At 49.6% G+C, this 19,143-nt stretch overlaps 1 protein-coding gene across 2 annotated transcripts; it reads right to left on the bottom strand.

Annotated features, from left to right (window-relative positions):
- Positions 1 to 322: 322 nt before the first annotated feature.
- NECAP2 (NECAP endocytosis associated 2) lies at positions 323 to 18,787 on the bottom strand. Of its 2 annotated transcripts, XM_003934962.4 has the most exons (8): positions 18,635 to 18,785; positions 15,117 to 15,217; positions 11,548 to 11,652; positions 11,374 to 11,455; positions 10,318 to 10,426; positions 7,863 to 8,040; positions 4,931 to 5,015; positions 323 to 1,553 (listed from the first exon to the last, which is right to left on the bottom strand). In XM_003934962.4, the coding sequence occupies exons 1-8, from the start codon at positions 18,724 to 18,726 to the stop codon at positions 1,511 to 1,513; spliced, it is 795 nt and encodes a 264-aa protein (XP_003935011.1). In that variant the 5' UTR covers positions 18,727 to 18,785; the 3' UTR covers positions 323 to 1,510. The 2 variants fall into 2 exon arrangements, with proteins under 2 accessions (XP_003935011.1, XP_003935012.1); XM_003934963.4 differs by lacking the exon at positions 4,931 to 5,015 and having other exon boundaries at positions 18,635 to 18,787.
- Between the last annotated feature and the right edge of the window lie 356 nt (positions 18,788 to 19,143).

Raw genomic sequence — 19,143 nt, 5'->3', positions numbered from 1 at the left:
CCAGACTCTCTAGCACAGCAGCCTGTATCACGAGACTCCACAAGAGGAGATTAAGCCCCACACAGTGATTCAAGCAACTACTTTCCCATCACCCAAAAGATGATGAAAAAACCCAGCTATCCTAGAGAACACAGGATAGGTTACCAACTGCCTTAGACAACAGGGTTGGATTTCCTCACTTCGGCCAGCCTGACACCCTGGCCCTGAACTTTCAATATGGACACTTGGCGAATGGTGAGAGATGTGGCCACCAGTCTAGCTGTGGCACACTAGAGAGTTTAACAGCCACACTACCAGAAACAGGTTCATCTTTCACATACAATGACAGAAGTAAAAATATTTATTTTATCTTAAAAATCTGGTCCCACAAAAAAGCCAACACTTTTTTCAGTTCATGGTCTTGACCCTTGAAAAAAGAAATCTTTCAACTGAGAGGTAAGTTGATAAAAGGCATTTCAGAGGTGCGTTGAGATTTCTTACAAGCCAGTAATCCAAGCAACCCTGGACTTCTAGTTTACTGAGCTCCTTCGGCTAGTCATTCACAGTTCCTGAAGGAGAAAAGAAAGAAGTTGTTTGCAGATAAGGCACTTTAGAAACCACCAGAGAGAAACCCAAGTCTGCCAGGAGCTGTGTTGTGAATCGGTGAGCCTAGAGGGCCACGAGCTGACAGGAGTGATGGCTCCCACAGCTCCAAGCCGACAGCTTCCATCTTCCTGCCCCAACAGCATTCCAGCTGGCTTCCAGCACCCGCCTTGGCTCTGTGTTGCCTAACTGGCCTAGAATACATGGAAACCAGATAACTGGCCAGAGATGAACACGGCTGCCTGAAGCTTGGGGCAGCCGCTGACAGTGAGGAATGCCTTCGGAGACACCGCTGGAGCACACTGAGGGAGCAGTTCTTTTTGCAAAGATGAGTTAGTGAGGATCAGCATATTAGCAAAGCAAAACATTTAAACATTTTTAAAAGCTGCTTAATCCTTCCAATTTCCCTCCTGGTTGTAAGCTCAACCTATAGCCTCTAAACCTGCTAAAAATCAGGAAGGAACCCCTCCTCTGGAGGACAGATAGACTGAAGTGGCTACAGCCAGTTGTAGGTAAAGAAAGCCCCCCACTGAACAGTGATCACATGACACCTGCAGATCAGGAAGGGCTGATCTGAATCCAGGCAGCAAACTCAACCCATTCTTTTGCTTTGGGGGCTTGTGTTTAATATGCGTCATTGCAATAGAAGTCTCAGAGTCTCTCTCAAGTCAAGAGGGCAGATGGGGACAGGGATCCTGGAGCTTTTCTTCTCCTGTGTACTGGTTGCATACTTGAATCCCAGGAAACAGTGTGACATGATGCCAATTTACTGCCAAACATGCCCGGTTTGTCAACAGAGCCAGGCAAGGAGAGAAGAGAGATTCATGCTCCAAACACAGGCCAGCTGAGGAATGCTTTGCCCTCCTTCCTTTGGCCCAGATGAGGGAGCTCCTTCCCAGAAGTCACATGAGGAAAAATTGTGCTCAGGTCAGAACTGAACCCAGCCTGGTTGGGTCTGGCTGGAAGTTGATCTGTAAAGAGAAGACAGGGAAGGGTGGACGAGTTCAGATCTTTGAAAATACAAAGCAGATAAAAGTTGGTTTCTCAGCCGGGCGCGGTGGCTCAAGCCTGTAATCCCAGCACTTTGGGAGGCCGAGGCGGGTGGATCACAAGGTCAAGAGATCGAGACCATCCTGGTCAACATGGTGAAACCCCGTCTCTACTAAAAATACAAAAAATTAGCTGGGCATGGTGGCGCGTGCCTGTAATCCCAGCTACTCAGGAGGCTGAGGCAGGAGAATTGCCTGAACCCAGGAGGCGGAGGTTGCGGTGAGCCGAGATCGCGCCATTGCACTCCAGCCTGGGTAACAAAAGCAAAACTCAGTCTAAAAAAAAAAAAAAAAGAATGCTACGTTTTCTAGGATTTGACATTTTCAACAATCGAGAATTACTATATTTTGGGCCTGGCATGGTAGGTAGTTCACATCTGTAATCGCCAACACTCTGGGAGGCCCAGGCAGGTGGACTGCTTGAGTACAGGAGTTCGAGACCAGCCTGAGCAATGCAGCGAAACTCTACCTCTACTAAAAATACAAAAAATTGGCCGGGGGTGGTGGCTCTTGCCAGTAGTCCCAGCTACTCAGGAGGCTGAGGTGGGATGATCACCTGAGCCTGGAAGGGCAAGGAGGCAGTGAGTCAAGATCATGCCACTGCACTTCAGCCTAAACAACCAGAGTGAGACCTTGTCTCAAAAAAAAGAGAGAATTACTATATTTTGTAAATATTGTAAAGATATTTTGTAAATATATTTACTATATATTGTAAATTTTGGAAATGCCACTACTAAGAACAGAATGCTATAAATAGAATGAGGTCTTTATGTTTCGAAAGCTGATATACTAGAGCAATGCGAAAAGAATAATAAAAGCAGGCCGGGTGCGGTGGCTCACTCCTGTAATCCCAGCACTTTGGGAGGCCGAGGCGGGTGGATCACAAGGTCGAGAGATCGAGACCATCCTGGTCAACATGGTGAAACCCCGTCTCTACTAAAAATACAAAAAATTAGCTGGGCATGTGGCACGTGCCTGTAATTCCAGCTACTCAGGAGGCTGAGGCAGGAGAATTGCCTGAACCCAGAGGCAGAGGTTGCGGTGAGCCGAGATCGTGCCATTGCACTCCAGCCTGGGTAACAAGAGTGAAACTCCGTCTCAAAATAAAGTAAAATAAAATAAAAATAAAAGCAATATATTTTGTGGCAAAGTTATCTCAGGGTAAATGCTGCAGCCTCAAGTGCCACTGGTGAGTTTTCTCAGGGCAAACAGGAAAAGGGTTAAAGTAGTTGTTTCATGGCTCTGGTTTTTTTGTTTGTTTTGAGATGGAGTCTCGCTCTTGTCACCAGGCTGGACTACAGTGGCATGATCTCGGCTCACTGAAATCTCCACCTCCCGGGTTCAAGCAATTCTCCTGCCTCAGCTTCCCAAGCAGCTGGGACTACAGGTGCTGTGCCACCATGCCCAGCTAATTTTTGTATTTTTGGTATTTTTTCTTCTGGAAACAGAGTCTTGTTCTGTCCGCCCGGAGTGTAGTGGTGCAATCTCGGCTCACTGCAACCTCCACCTCCTGAGTTCAAGTGATTCTCCTGCCTCAGCCTCCTGAGTAGCTAGGATTATAGGCACCTGCCACTGCATTCGGCTAATTTTTCTATTTTTAGTAGAGGCAAGGTTTCACCATGTTAGCCAGGCTGGTCTCAAATTCCTGACCTCTTGATCCACAGGCCTCGGCCTCCCAAAGTGCTGGGATTACAGGTGTGAGCCACTGCACCTGGCCTAACTTTTGTATTTTTAGTAGAAACAGGGTTTCACCATGTTGTCCAGGTTGTCTTGAACTCCTGACCTCAGGTGACCTCTGCCTGGCCAAAGTGCTAAGATTACAGGCATGAGCCATCACACCCGGCCCATGCCTCTACTTTTGTAAATAGTTATACTGGCACACAGCCGTGCCAATTCATTTACATTTGTCTGTGGCTGCTTTCGTGCAACAAAAGCCAACCTGAGTAGCCAGAACGGAGACCACACTGCCTGAATAGTCTAAACTACTTGCTATCTAGTTCTTCACAGAAAATGTGGCTGGGCACAGTGGCTCATGCCTATAATCCCAGCACTCTGGGAGGTTGAGGTGAGCAGATCACTTGAGCCCAGGAGTTCAAGACCAGCCTGCACAACATGGCAAAACCTCTTATCTACAAAAACAAATACAAAAAAGTAGCTGGCATGGTGGTGTGCACCTATAGACCCAGCTATACGGGAGACTGAGGTTGCAGTAAGCCGTGATCGTGCCACTGCACTCCAGCCTGAGTGACAGAGGCCCTGTCTCAAAAAAAGAAAAAGAAAATGTATGCTGTCCCATGTCCTAGAATCTGTCCATATAAATAATATAAATAATAGTGAGGGAATCTGGTGTTTTTTCACCCTTGCCCCAAGTACAGTCTTGAAATCTTATGGAGTCGGAGAAGACAAGCCACCTTGCCTCACAGGTCCTATGAGGATGGGCCGAGGCTGCAACCTGGTTCTGAACTCTAGGTCCAGTATTTTGGGGAAGCTGGGGATGGGAGATGGGGGAGAGAAGAAGGAGGTGCTGGGGACAAGCCAAAGCACTTGGGGAGGCAATTGAAAGGTCCAGATTTGCCGAGCGTGGTGGCTCACACCTGTAATCCCAGCACTTTGGGAGGCCGAGGTGGACGGATCACCTGAGGTCAGGAGTTCAAGACCAGCCTGACCAATATGGTGAAATCCCATCTTTAAAAACAAAAAACAAAAAACAAAAACCAACCAAAAAAAAAAAAAAAAAAAAGTAAGGTCCAGATTCGCAAAAGGTTGCCCCAGGGTATACAGCAGCAGAGAGCAGCAAAACCTCCATGGAAAGAAATGTGCCACCCAAAGCAGGCATGCTGGGGCTCTTGTCCTCTGGCTGACTTGAAAACATCCAAATCAGGCCAGGTGCAGTGGCTCACACCTATAATCCCAGCACTTTAGGAGGCTGAGGAGGGTGGATCGCCTGATGTCAGGAGTTTGAGATCAGCCTGGCCAACATGGTCAAACCCCATTGCTACTAAAAATACCAAAAAAATTAGCCAGGTATGGTGGTGGGTGCCTGTAATCCCAGCTACTTGCGAGGCTGAGGCAGGAGAATTGCTTGAACCCAGGAGGCAGAGGTTGTAGTGAACCAAGATCATGCCATTGCACTCCAGGCTGGCAACACGAGTGAAACTCCCTCTCGAAAAAAAAAAGAAAATCCAAATCAAAACTATTACTCCTAACACCAGAAGGCAGACATGGGTTCTGGAACAATACCAAGTTTGTAGAGCAATGGCCATGTCCCCAGTCCCACCACAGAACATGGCCCTCCTCACCCTGTAGATTTGGTAAAGTCTCCCCAGATGTCAGCGGTGGCAGCGGTGGCAGGCTTGGGCTGTGGCCAGGGTACAGAAGCACCTCCTATTGATGTTCCCGAGTCCGACCCGTGGGAAGAGAAGAGGGGACAGGGGAGTCAGAGACCTCTCTGGTTGTGTCCATGACCAAATAATGAGACTCAGTGATCAGTCTCATGACACCAGGTGGCTGGGAAAGCCACACGGAAACATGATTTTGGGCAACAAAACATCATTGAGTTGTCACACTTCCAGCGTCTTCTCACCAGCCCTTGAGGGCTCTAGAGAAAAAGCAGAAAGCCACATATAAGGTAGAAAGAGGGATGCCAGTAGGGGGTGGTGAGTCCCAGGTCTTCAATCACGCATACCTGAAGCTGACTTTGTTATCAACTGTTTACGCTGAAATCTATTTAACATACACCATATCCTGTCTTGGCTTCCTGAATGGAGAATGTCCACCAAAACCGCAAGATCACCTTCATATCAAGCCTGCACTACCATGTCTGGATCAACCAGCTGAGAACGCTATGTGCCAGCCACGTGCCAAGTCCCAGGCCCCAAACTGGGTAGGGGTCAGGAAAAGCGTTCCAAAGAGCTAACATAGAGGCTCATTCCTATCTCTCTACCAAGGTGGGTGGCACCATGGGGCTGCAATGCCTGCTTTTGTGCTTTTCTGGCACCTCCCCCAGTGCTGCCAACTGTCCCTTCTGAAGGGCCTGTGTTTGCCACCCTACGCCTTCACACTAATTGGCTATTTCTAATCTGCTCTGGGCTAGGAGAACAGATAAAACTAGGGCCCTCAATGGTTACAGAACATCAAATGCTCAACACACATTATCTTCTTCGAACCTTACCCAGCCCCTAGGGAGAGACGGATCAGGACCAGCCACTGTCTGTGCAGGTCATTTCAGTTTCCATTTTCTTTCCTCCAAAATGGCAAAAGTAACAGTAACTACCTCCATGAAATCAGTGTGAGGATTAAATATCCACGGAATGCTTAGAACAGGTCCAGCACAGAGTGGCAATAACGACATCAACAAAATGAGAGCTAACATTCAGTGAGCATTTACAATGTTCCAAAAATTATTCTAAGTGCTATACACAGACCAGCTTACTTGATCCTCACAAGAAACCTATACTGTAAGTATCATTACTTCCCCCATCCTACAGATGAGAAAAATGAGGCATGGAGAAGTGATTTTCTAAAGATCACACAACTGGGCTGGGTGCTGTAGCTCACACCTGTAATCCCAGCACTTCTGGAGGCTAAAGCGAGTGAATCACCTGAGGTCAGGAGTTCGAGGCCAGCCTGGCCAACATGGTGAAACCCCATCTCTACTAAAAATATAAAAATAAGCCAGGCATGGTGGTGGGCACCTGTAATCTCAGCTACTCAGGATGCTGAGGCAGGAGAATTGCTTGAACCCAGGAGGCGGAGGTTGTGGTGAGCTGAGATCACGCCACTGCACTCCAGCCTGGGAGACAGAGTGAGACTCCGTCTCAAAAATCAATAAAGATCACAAAGCTGGTAAGCTGAAATTTGAACCCAACCATATTATTCTGGTGCATATAGTAAGCACTCCATAAATACTGCTATTCCTGACTTATCATCTGACACCATTTTGTTTGTAGACATGCTAACTGCCTGTCTCAGACACCAGAACACGAACCCTTGAGAGCCAGAACTTGATGCTGTACCGGCCTGTGCCTAGAACTCTACCTGGCACACAGCAAGCACGCCATATTACCTGCTAAAAATGCATCAGCAACCGAGGGAAGGCCTAAGGTAGTAGCTCTCAGACTTTACTCAACACACAAACTAGACATAAGAATGCAGATTCTTGCCCCCACCCCACTGTGATGCCAAGGCAAGTGGTCCTATGACCCCACTCTGAGAAATAACCCTTAAAGAACAGTTCCTGGTGTCCGGCAGGGGCTCTCTGACTACCCCTTCTGCCACTCTCCAGATTGGAGCTTTCCCCACAGGGCTGAGGTTTGAAGCATGACCTCCAGATAGGGGAGCTGATGTTGGGGATGCTTAGGAATCAGAAAAGCAGGAAGGCTTCCTGCCTGCAAGCTGGAGAGAGCTGTGTGCAGAAGGCAGGCTGGTGACAATCCCCCAGACCGGGGAAGGCGAGGAGGATCAAGCTGGGCCAGTCAGCATCGGGAGGTAGACACAAAGGGCTGGCTCTCCAGCGTGGTCAGAGGCTGACGCTAGGCACTCGCTTCTGGAATCCCAGGGTCTCCCAAGGGCTCCTCAGCACAACCTGCTGGGGCAAACGCTCTCAGCTTCCCAGACCCGAGGTTCTCACTCCAAACAAAATCTCATTTCCCACCACTCACCTTGGCACATCTTGTGCTGTACCCATCTCCCTAAATACACCAGGTGTCTAAAAATCTGAGCCTCATTCGTGTTCTTCTCTCTGCCTGGAATGCCAACCACTCCCATTCCATCTCCTTCCTTCAAGGTCCAGCTCGATGTCACCTCTTCCGTGAAGACGCCCCAGATCACACCGGCTGGTGGTGGCTCTAGGCCCTATACACTGGTCTCTTGTGTTGTGACTCATCACTCCCACTACACATGAGCAGAGACCATGTATCCATTACGCACTCACTCGGTACCCACTGAGCAGACACTAGAAACCAGAAACTGACACGCTGATGATTTCACAGTAACAAACAAGTCCCAGCTCCTGCCTCTCAGGGCAGGGAGAAAGCCCTAAAGGGGAAGTAGGAGAAGCCCCTTACCCAGTGTGTGCAGGATCAGCTTTGGGTACCCGCCTTCTGCTTTGACACGGACAAGCACTACATGGTGAACTCGTGTGTGTGACAGAGGGAACACCACAGGGCCTGGCTGCCAGCGAGAAGAGAACCCCACAGGTACCGATCCAGCAGTCACCCACTGAGCACTGACCTGAAGTGGGAGCAACTGCTGGCTGGACGAGGGATCCCCCCACCGACAACTGCTCCCCAGGGGGAGGGATGAGGGTGGAGGTTTTGCCCCCTGGGGGAGGGGGAAGCAAACTCAACCCTCCTGTGCTGGCAGGCCGGGCTCGGGGATTCCCAGCTGCTCCTTCCTTCTTCTTCATGTTCTAAAGAGGGAAGAGGAATGCAAATCAGCCAGTCCTGCTGGAGTCCCACTGCCACCAGAAAACCCCACGAGGAGGGCCACAGTGACCCCAGACTCCCAACATCTGTGTAACCAAAAGATGGCCCTACCTAGCACCCCCATTGTTCCAAGCTATATCTAATGCATCATAATTCTGAATCTATCACAAATAAGGTTCATTTTAAAACCCAGCACCCCACTTCATTCATCAGGGAAATGCAGTTCAAAGCTACAATGACAGACGATTACACACTCGCCAGAATGGCTAAAATGTAGATTAATGTAGATTATCAAGTATTGACTACGATATGGAGTCAACATTCATGCACTGCTGGTCAAATTGTAAACTGCAGAACTACTCTGAAAGATTATTTGAAAGGATCTATAAAGCTCAACATAGGAATTTAAACTTAGGACTCTACAGTTCCACTCCTAGATGTAAACCAACAGAAATCATACATATATGCATCAAAAGACATGAACTCAAACATCTACAGCAGCACTATTTCTAATAGCCCCAAACTGGAAACTACCCAAATGTCCATCATCAGTAAAACATAAATCGATTGGGTAAATTCTCACAATGGTATATGCCACAACAATGAGAATGAACAAACTGCATGCAACACCATGGATGACTCTCACAAAAATGACACTGAGTAAAAGAAAGAAATCACACCACAACAGGACGAGACGTATGATTCCATCCATGAAAGTTAAGAACAAGCAAAATCTAGGGTACCTGAAGTCAGGATAGTGGTTACTCAGGGTAGTTACTGGAAGGGATCAGGAGAGATACCTCCAGAGTGCTGATAATCTTTTGCTTCTTGAGCTAGGTGCGAATTTATAAAATGGGTTTTTTAAATTTTACTGAGTTCTGCATTTATGATTTGTACACTCTTTTTGCATGCATACCATACTTCAAGAAAATGCTTTAAAAAAAACAACAACAAAAAACTGCGCACCAAGCACGAGCCAGAAACCAGCACAAGTCACACAGATGAATGGAGATAATGTGTTCCCTACTTTTACGGAAAGCAGTAGCTTGAAAGAATAGTAAGCCCAACCCTGAAGTCAAAAGACCTCAAAGACCTCAGTGTGAGTCCCACTGTGCCAGCTATTTCTAGCTCCATCACCCTGGGCAAGTCCCCAACTCTCCCTTAGCCTCCATTTCCTCATCTCATAGAGGAAAGGGAAAGGATGTTTAAATCATATGAGAAACACCTAAAAACACTACCTGGCCCACAGCTGATGCTCATTAAATGTTAGTTTCCTCCAAGCGAGAGAAAGAATCACATCCCAACCAGTCCACTGGATTGAATTTTCATTTCTCTCTTAAGGGCCAGCTGGCCAACTTCAAGGATCCCAAATCATCACCAGCACGAAGCAGAAAAGAGGAGAGAGAGATGGTGAGTAAAGAGGAAAAGCATTATTTCAGAGTTACAAAGCTTCAAAAACACATCTCAACACAGTATTCCTGCCAAAAACAAAAGCCAATCCACTTGGTCCTTGGGTCCCTGAAATCATGACTCTGACTTCATCTCCCCACTCCACCCTTGTAGCCAAGTAGAGGCCAACTTTAGGCAACCCAGCCCAGCCCAGCCCAACCTGTTCCTATGAACAGGAGCTGAAAGGGGAAAAGCCAGAGGCAGAGTAGCTCAGAACGAAGACACGGGAGCCAGGAAAACACCATCAGCAGAAGCTGTCCAGGACTCCTAGCGCCCAGCTCAACGCCTTCCAGACAGAACTCTCCCAAATCTTCCTTATTCCAGATGCAGCCTGGGATGAATACACAAGTCCCTCTGATCCACTCTAATAGCTAAGACAGAAACGCCACCTCTGGCAGCAAGTGACTGACACTCCTCAGCTCAGAGGCTTTGCATCTGCTGTTCCTGTGTGAACCACCCTTTGATCATTCTTCTCTTGCCTACAGGTCCGTTCTTCCAGGAAGCCTTCCTTGGTTCTCACAACTATGGGCTGCGTGCCCTTCCTCTAGCACCCAGGGCACCCCTTAGTCATGGAACCTTTCCTGCCATGTAGTAATCACATCTTTACCTGCCTGTCTCAGCTCAACTCTGAGCTCCTGACAGCAGAGGTCTCTCATTCACCCTTGGTGCAGGACCTGGCACAAGGCAGATGCTCACTGAACATCTGCTGAACTGAAGGAGCTGAACTGTAAGGAGAGCGATGGGCTGTGGGCTAGGTGGCCACAAATATCATGTGACCATGGCCACCACAGCCAAGCAACGGTAGAACTCACTGCAATGTTGAGCTTGATGGTCTGGCCCTCCTTGAAGCCCAGGTCCAATTTGGGACTTTGGTCTGGGTTCTGGGCTTGTTTTGCAAATTCACACTGCTGTTTCACCCACCTGGGGAGAGAACATGAGGAAAAGAGTCAGGAAGGAAGAGACCAGCTGCCCTGCAATCACCGGCTCACTTCACCACTGCCTGCCGTCAGTCCAGGCTGAGGCTCATAGGGAGATGGGGTGGTAGAAAGAGTGCAGGCTTGGGAGTGAGGCCTGAATTCAAATCCTGCTCTGACACTTGTAGCTGCATGCGCACTGGTTTCCATGTCAGCAAAATATGCCAACAATTCTATAGGTCTTCAAGAAGGCTGAGTTCAGTGAGATCACTTACATAGAGGGTCCTAACACTCGTCTCTGGGACACGTGAGAACCTGCCCTTCCCTCTGCAGCTTGTGGCCTGAGAACTCAGATGTGATCTCTACACACCCCTGAACACTCAGGAGGTAGATGGGAGACAAGACAGATGCCCAGAAGCAGAGGCCAACACAAAGGTCCACCACCCTCCAGACCACACCACCCAGCAGCTCCAGGTCAGGGAAGAGCCAGAGGTGCCCACACGAGTGGCTGGGCACAGCCCACCCACTGGCAGTCTGAGGTGGAGCCCTGTAGATGGTGGAGGAGGACTTCCTGCCCTGTCCCTTAGCTTCAGAAAAGGACATCAGGGCATCTGCTGGGTGCCCTGGGAATCCAAGCACCACTGACTACATGGAGAAGCAGGCCCAGAAAGGTCACGGGAGCCTCATGAGGACTCTGGGTGCTCAGGGGCCTGATAAGGGAAGACAGGTGGCAGGCCTGAAGGCTGGTATGGTAGAGATGGGCCCTGGGTAGAGGAGAGGCTTTATAGCAGAGATGAACATTGGCAGAGCACAGAGGTGGCTTGCCCTGGGTTTTCCTGAGTCTCTGCTGCCAGACAAATCACACACAACCAGTTGGGTACCCTAACCTGGAAGATCTTTCTGCCCAGGGAAAGAAGGCAGGGGCATGAGCACGTCTCTCTCAGAACCACTCACTTGAAATGATCCTGCAATGCAACATTGAAGTCAAAGGCATCACCTCGGTCCCCGAAGCCAATTCCAATAAACGCCCGTCGCCCTGGGGTGGGGGGACAAAAAAATATCAATCCCACCTTCCAAAGGCATAGAAAACCTTTGTCAAGAGGAGGAAGCACCAGGATCCATGCCTACCGTTTCCATCTTCAATGCGGATCACGAAGTACCTGCTGGAATCCGTCACGCTCTCCACAGCTGTGCCAGGAAACTGATCCACTGGGGCCTGAGCAAAGAGCTCCCCTGAAAGCACAGGTTAGCCTGAGCCCTGAGCCCCTTTCCAGCCAGGTGTTTCTACCACACCACTGGGCCTTTTTCCTGCAAGGCACCTCTAGCCAGCTGAGACAGACTGGCAAACCTTACTCTGGGATTCAAATCAAATACATTCTTGCTAAAGGGAAGACACAGAAAATATAACCAAGGAAAGATTTAAGTTAGAGATGGCTTACAGGTCTAATCTAGCCCACAGTTTAGTATTTTGCCTGGCTTCTCTTAAAATTAACCTCTATCAATGCTGAGCCTCCAAGCCTACCTGGGAATAAGCTGCAGCTACCAGCCCACCCGTTCCGTCTGCTTTACCCACTTACATTACCTGCCCAAACCCTGAGTGTCCTAGAACAGGTGAGCCCTGCCCTAGGTACACCTGCTGACAAGGCCTCGTGCCTGAGTCAGGACGGTAAGAGGGGCCTGTGAGCCCCGTGGAAAGAAGGGAGCAAGTTTTCACACCCATAAAGAATCTGAAGCAGGCTGATTTAACTCAATCTGAGTAACAGGGTAAGTGTGATTAGCTATAAAAGGATCCTTTGTGAAACACATCACCTCGTCAACCACAGCACCTGACAGGTGCAGTGCAACCTAAAACTTCTATGAGCATTTATAACCGAAATCGCATGTGCTGACTTCTGTTAGTGCTTTTAGTATTTTTTGTTTTGTCTTTTAGAAACAGGGTCATGGACTGGGTGTGGTCCCAGCACTGTGGGCACTGTGGGAGGCTCAAGTAGGGTTATGTTGCTTGAGCCCAGAAATTTGATTTCTACTTTTTTTTTTTTCCTGAGATGGAGTTTCGCCCTATTGCCCAGGCTGGATTGCAGTGGCGTGATCTCAGCTCATTGCAACCTCTGCCTCCCAGGTTCAAACAATTCTCCTACCTCAATCTCCCAAGTAGCAGAGTTTTAGATTCAATTGTCTGAACCTAACCAGGTGCCCGCACCCGGCTAATTTTTGTATTTTTAGTAGAGGTGGGGTTTCACCATGTTGGCCAGGCTGGCCTTGAACTCCTGACCTTAAGTGATCCGCCCACCTCAGCCTCCCAAAGTGCTGGGATTACAGGCATGAGCCACTGTACCCAGCCAAGCCCAGGAATTTGAGACCAGCATGAGCAACAAGGGGAAACCCGGTCTCTACAAAATCTAAAAATTAGCCAAGCATGGTGGCATGCACATTTAGTCCCAGCTCCCTAGGAGGCTAAGGCAGGAGGATCCCTTAACCCCAGGAGAGTCTGAGGATGCAGTGAGCTGAGACTGTGCCACTGCACTCCAGTCAGGGTGACCAAAAAAAAAAAAAGAAACAGGGTCATGCTCTGTTGCCCAGGTTGGAGTGCAATGTGCAGGGGATCATAGCTCACTGTAGCCTCGACTCCTGGACTCAAGTAATCTTCCTGCTTCAGCCTCTCGAGTAGCTGGGAACACAGGCACATGCCAACATGTCCACTCAATTTATTTTATTAGAGACAGGGTCTTGATATGTTGTCCAGGCTGCTAACTCCTGGCCTCAAGTGATCATCCCACTTTGGTCTCCCAAAGCCCTAGGATTACAGGCATGAGTCACACCTGGCTGGTGCTTTAAGTATTTAACCAAATACCTTCTACTGAGTCCTGTGGTTTAGAGGTAACTTTGTTTTTTGGGTTTTTGTTTTCTTTATCAGACAGTTGTGCTCTGTCACCCAGGCTGGAGTACAGTGGCAAAATCTCAGCTCACTGTAACCTACACCTCCTTGGTTCAAGGGATTCTTGTGCCTCAGCCTCCGAAGTAGCTGGGATCACAGGTGTGCACCACCACGCCTGGCTAACTTTTGTATTTTTATTAGAGACAGGGTTTTGCCATATTGCCCAGGCTGGTCTGGAATTCCTGGGCTCAAGTAATCCACCTGTCTTGGCCTCCTGAAGTGCTGGGATTACAGGGATGAGCTACCATGCCCGGCCTAGAGGTAATTTTGTAATCAAGGCTGAACTGATTCAAAACCAACAGCCCGAGAATCTGCAGCTTGTCAATTTATCTGCCTTCTGTTCCAACCTCACCAAAATACCTTCAGCCTATAGCAGTTCTCAGTCAGGGGCGATTTTGCTCCCCTGTCCCCAAGAGACATCTAGCAATGTCTAGAGATAATTGTGATTGTCACAACTTGGGGGGTGCTACTAAATATCCTCATAGGGCTCCACAGCTCTCCAAAACAAAGACCCATCTGGCCCCAAATGTCAACAGTGCTGAGGCTGAGAAAGCCTGGCCTAGAGTGATATGCTCATTACCTCATGGGAAGCTCAAAGACTAATGTGACCCAGGCATGACCTTAAGCTAAGAGCACCGTGGGGTGGGTCCCACAAGGCAGGCTCAGCCCTGGGCAGTGGCTGTTACATTAGGCAGTCATGTTAAAGTCACAGTTCCCAAATTCCCCAGAGAACAAGAGGTGTTACCATTCTCTCATGACACTACCTGGGATAACCCGGCAATTCTCCAGCTAAAATCCTCTGGTCTGGCCACGGCAGCTCCCTCTTCAAACTCCTCTGCCGCCAGTACCCAAGTTCCCAGAGAACAAATCAGTGCTTTGGGTTGCCTGGCAGTTCATAAAGCGATTAGATAAATATCTGCTCACTTCCTGTCTCCAACAATCTTATGAAGGAGGAACTAATATGATCCTCATTTCAACAAGGAGGCCAAGGCTCCAGAAGTCACATGGCTCACCCAATGTCCAGCAGCTCAGGCAGAACATAGTTCTGAGAAGAGGCAGCCAGTTCTGTCTCTAAACTTTTGCACTTTCTTCTGCTCTACAGAGGAAAATCTCTACAGATCCAAAAAAAAAAAAAAAGACTCAAAGTTGTGGCACCTGACTGGGCCAGCACTATGTCCGACCCCACTCGGGGTCACAGCTAGGGGGACTCCAGAGGCACTGGTGGCCCAGGACTTCTGAAGTCTCCCTCAAGACGATCTCTGCCAGCTCACCCCAACACAACCCGGCTCGGCTTGTCCTCTCCCTGCAGAAAGAGCTGAGTAGGACAGTTTTCAGCTCCTTCAGTGAATGGGTGCGGTCAGCTCTGGGAGTTGCGGCTGCGTTGATAAACAATTCCCCTGCAGGAAGCAGAGCCCGGCGGGAGAGGCTGTGCATCTTCACCCTGCCCGTCTTCAAGGCCAATTCCAGGGCTTCCTACTTCCCACCCAGACCAAGCTGCAGTCTCCTTTCCTTGGCCTCCACCTTTTCCTGAGGACTCCTAAAAAGAACTGGTGTTTGACAGGAAATACTCGTTTTTACACCTGGGGACAGTACATTCTACAACTAAGGTGAGGGACTGGTACAGCTTAAAGGTACACACACATCTCTGACTTTCAGGACAGGTTCCCATGACCCCTGAGCAGCCTGGCCAGACCGAGCCAACTCTCCCTTCAGAAAGTGGGAGTGCGGCCCCTCAGCTTGAAGCGTCCTCCCTTGTGGTTACCTGAGGTCCTGTCCTCCAGCTTGATGTAGGCCATCTGCCCCTTTGCAGTGATCCTCAGCCGGCCACTCCATGATGGCTGGTCCAGCTGCCACTCTGCGGCCCTGAGGAGACAAACACCACTGAACCTCTGCCAGAGGCTCCTGCTTCGTGACCCCAATGCTGGGGATGGAAAGGACGACTTGTTCTAACCCAGGGGTTGGCAAACATTTTCTGTAAAGGGTCAGACAGTAAATATCTTTGGCTTTTGAGGCCACACAGCCTGTCACAAGGCATCTCTGCTGCTGTAGAGTAAAAAGCAATATGGTACATGTACATGTTCATGCTTTAGGTATCTTAAATGAATGTTTTCTACTGAGCACAGCTGTATTTCAATCAAATTGTAGACACTGAAACCTGAAATTCATATAATGTTCCCAGTTTGAAATACTCTCCTTTAAAAATTTCCCAAACCATTGAAAAAATGTAAAAACCATTCTTAGGTACGAGCCATACAAAAACACAGTAGGCTGTCGATGTCCCATTCTCCAGACCAGCGTCCTCCTCCGGATAGGCCTGCCTTCCAGTTTCCTTTCTGTAGAGGAAGCAGCTGCAGAAACCTGTTTCTGTTTCTGTTTCTTTTTGAGACAGAGTCTTGCTCTGTTGCCCAGGCTAGAGTGCAATGGCACAATAATCTCAGCTCACTGCAACCTCTGCCACCAGGGTTCAAGCAATTCTCCTGCCTCAGCTTCCCAAGTAGCTGGGACTGCAGGCACGCACCACCACATTCAGCTAATTTTTGTATTTTTAGTAGAGTTTCACCATGTTGGCCAGGATGCTCTCAATCTCTTGATCTCACGATCCACCTGCCTTGGCATCCCAAAGTGCTGGGATTACAGGCGTTCAGACACGGCACCCGGCCACCTGTTTCTGACATTGCTTGACTGCAGTGGTCAGAGCGACCCTATGAGACCAGTGAGACTATCTTGAAGAAAAAAGACAGCGGGGGAGCAATCACCAGAAGAGAAAAGGAGAACAGTACATGTGAGAAAAGTGAACGGGTACTTAGGAAGCAACCCAGGAAAAACCATGAACCTACAGGAATGCTTTTTTTTTTGCTTTTTTTTTTTTTTTTGAGACAGAGTCTCGCCCAGTTGCCCAGGCTGGAGTGCAATGGTGCAATCTCGGCTCACTGCAACCTCCACCTCCCGGGTTCAAGCAATTCTCCTGCCTCAGCCTCCCAAGTAGCTGGGATTACAGGCATGTGCCACCACATCCAGCTCATTTTTTGTATCTTTAGAACAGATGAGGTTTCACCATGTTGACCAGGCTGGTCTCAAACTCCTGAACTCGTGATCTGCCCACCTCGGCCTCCCAAAGTGTTGGGATTACAGGCGTGAGCCACCGAGCCTGGCCAGCAATGCCTCTCTCTTGGCTCTGATTTGTTTGAGATGGGGTCTCACTCTGTCACCCAGGCTGAAGTGCAGTGGTGCAACCACAGTTCACTGAAGCCTCCACCTCCTGAGCTCAAGAGATCCTCCCTCCTGAGTACAGGTGTGTACCAACACACCCAGCTAATTTAAAAAAAAAAAAATTAAGAGATAGGGTCTCACTATGTTGCCCAAGCTGGTCCTGAAGTCTTGGGCTCAAGGGATCCTCCCACCTAGGCTTCCTAAAGTGTTGGGATTACAGGCCTGAGCCCCCACAGCCAGCTGTTTTGGCAGGTTTTTGTTTTGTTTTGTTTTGTTTTTTCTTGAGATGGAGTCTTGTTCTGTTGCCCAGGCTGGAGTGCTGAGGGACTGTCTCAGCTCACTGCAACCTCCACCTCCCGGATTCAAGCGTTCTCCTGCCTCAGCCTTCAGAGTAGCTGGGACTACAGGTGCCTTCCACCACGCCCAGCTAATTTTGGTATTTTCAGTAGAGATGGGGTTTCACCATGTTGGCCAGGCTGGTCTCCAACTCCTGATCTAGTGATGCACCCGCCTCTGCCTCCCAAAGTGCTGCAGGCATGAGCCACCATGCCTGGCTCTGTTTTGGCTCTTTTAAAGCAATAACTTCATTATAACTCTATCAAGACAGGAAAAAAAAAAAAACTTCACATTTTAGTTCTAAGAAAAGGTCAGTAAAATCCCCAAATAGCAAGAATTGCGGGTGTTTCTGGGAGACTCTTCTTGGAAGTCCCTATGCCAGTTCTCCAGAGCTGCACAAATGCAGACTCTCAATTCAGAAAATCAGCAGACTCATTTCCTCTTACCAGGCCTGACATTCAGGCTAAGGAAAGCTCCAAGACTTAGGCACAGGCACTGGTCGCTTCCTCTAAGCCAAACCAGCCAGTCCTGACAATTTGTAACCTCGCTCTCTGGGGCACCAAGAGGAACCAAACTCATCCTACTGAAGACCCAACAGGGGACGGGGGTAAACGACCATGAACGGTTTCATGGTCCATCTCCAGTCTGATGACAGAAAGCAAATGTATTCTAGTTACTGCTGTTATTTTGGTTTCAATACTATTTTAAAATATCTCATGAATGTAGTGTTCACTAACACATCTTTTCACCATAAAATCAGCTATGAGCCCATGGTAACACAACTGAAAAGTAACAAGAGGATATACGGACGCTCCATCATTCTTGTGGTGCAGGCCAATCCTGTATTTCCGAAAAACTTGGACAACCATCGCCTTCAGGAGCCACCCAGGCCCCAGCACAAACGAGCACTCCCCACCAGCACTCCCCACCACCACTCAGCGGCACAAAACAGCCATAGGCCAAGTTGACTGTATGAGGTCTATCTTTTTTCTTTTAATATTTTTCCGTCTTGTTTTGATAGAAAACGCATACAAAGGGTAACAAAATGCAAATAGTACAAAAGGAAAAGGAAGTCTCCTTCCAACGGCGCGGTTTCCCTCCCCAGGGCAGTTTCCTGTGTTCCCTTGCAGAGATACTTTGTATGTTTACAAGCGTGTGTGTTTATTCGTCTCAGGTGGAGATTAGGGAAATGTAGATGGGGGTCTTCCCAACTGCCCCAGGCTGGGTTCCAGGGTGAAATTCGTGGGAAGGGATCTGAGTAGGAAGGAGGCCATGGGCTCCGACCGTCAGCTTCAAGCCACCCTGGACGAGTCCTTTCGGCCGGCTCTGGGCTCCCTCCCCTCCTCTCGGGGATTTCCGTCTGTGATAGCGCACCTCCCCGCTTGAGGCTTTTCAAAGACCCCTTCAAGGCCATCGGTTAGCGCCGAAAGAGAAGCGTCTACGACACCACCACCCAAACCAAGGATAGGTACCCGGCAGCCCAACGGGGTTCCCCAAGTACTAGACACGGCTTTAACGCCTTCCCCGCCGCCAGCAGTCCGGTGCGTCGTACTGAGACGGCCGACACTCCGGGTCCGCCTCCCTGCTCGGGCCTGTAACTGGAAGACGCAGCAGCATTAGCTCCCCCTCGCCCCTACACTGGCCAGGGCTGTCCTCGGGTCCCGCAGTGGGTGTGTCCGGGTGGCGGAGAAAGGGTTAAATCGGAGCTAGCCTGGTCTGGCGGCGGGGAGTCACCTGTAGCCACGGTTGGTAGCCCGCGGAGGGATGCGGTAGACGTGGACGTCAGGCTTGACACACAGCACGGACTCGTAGCCGCTCTCCTCCATCGCGACGCCTGGAGCCCACCGGACTTCCGGCTCCTTTCACCGTTCCTCCGTTCTACGGCCGGAAGCGGTGCGACTCTGTGACCAGGTTGGCTAGAGCGGCAGCTAGTGGGGCCGTGGGGGAGGGGGGGGGCTTCAGCACCGCCTCCTTTGTGCGCCCTCTGCTGGAGGCCCGGCTCAAGACACGCGGCGGGCCACCTCTGGAGGCTTCCGTCTCCCTCCAGACACCCTCTGACGCAGAGAAAGCGCCCGGGACCCCGCCATAAACGGACCCTCCATAACCCGTGGTCTGCGTGTGGCTCGTCCGCATCGCTTCAGTTCTTAGGCCTGGGACCCAGTTGGCCTAGAGGCAAAACTGTAGCCCACCCTGCAGTGTCTCTGTCCGCGAGCCTTTGCCTCCACTGCGCCCTGGCCTGAATG

This window comes from Saimiri boliviensis, chromosome 11 (assembly GCF_048565385.1).
Source record: "Saimiri boliviensis isolate mSaiBol1 chromosome 11, mSaiBol1.pri, whole genome shotgun sequence".
NCBI classification, from domain to species: Eukaryota; Metazoa; Chordata; class Mammalia; order Primates; family Cebidae; genus Saimiri; species Saimiri boliviensis.
The sequence above is the reverse complement of the archived record's forward strand: the minus strand, read 5'-3'. Positions and strand labels throughout refer to the sequence as shown.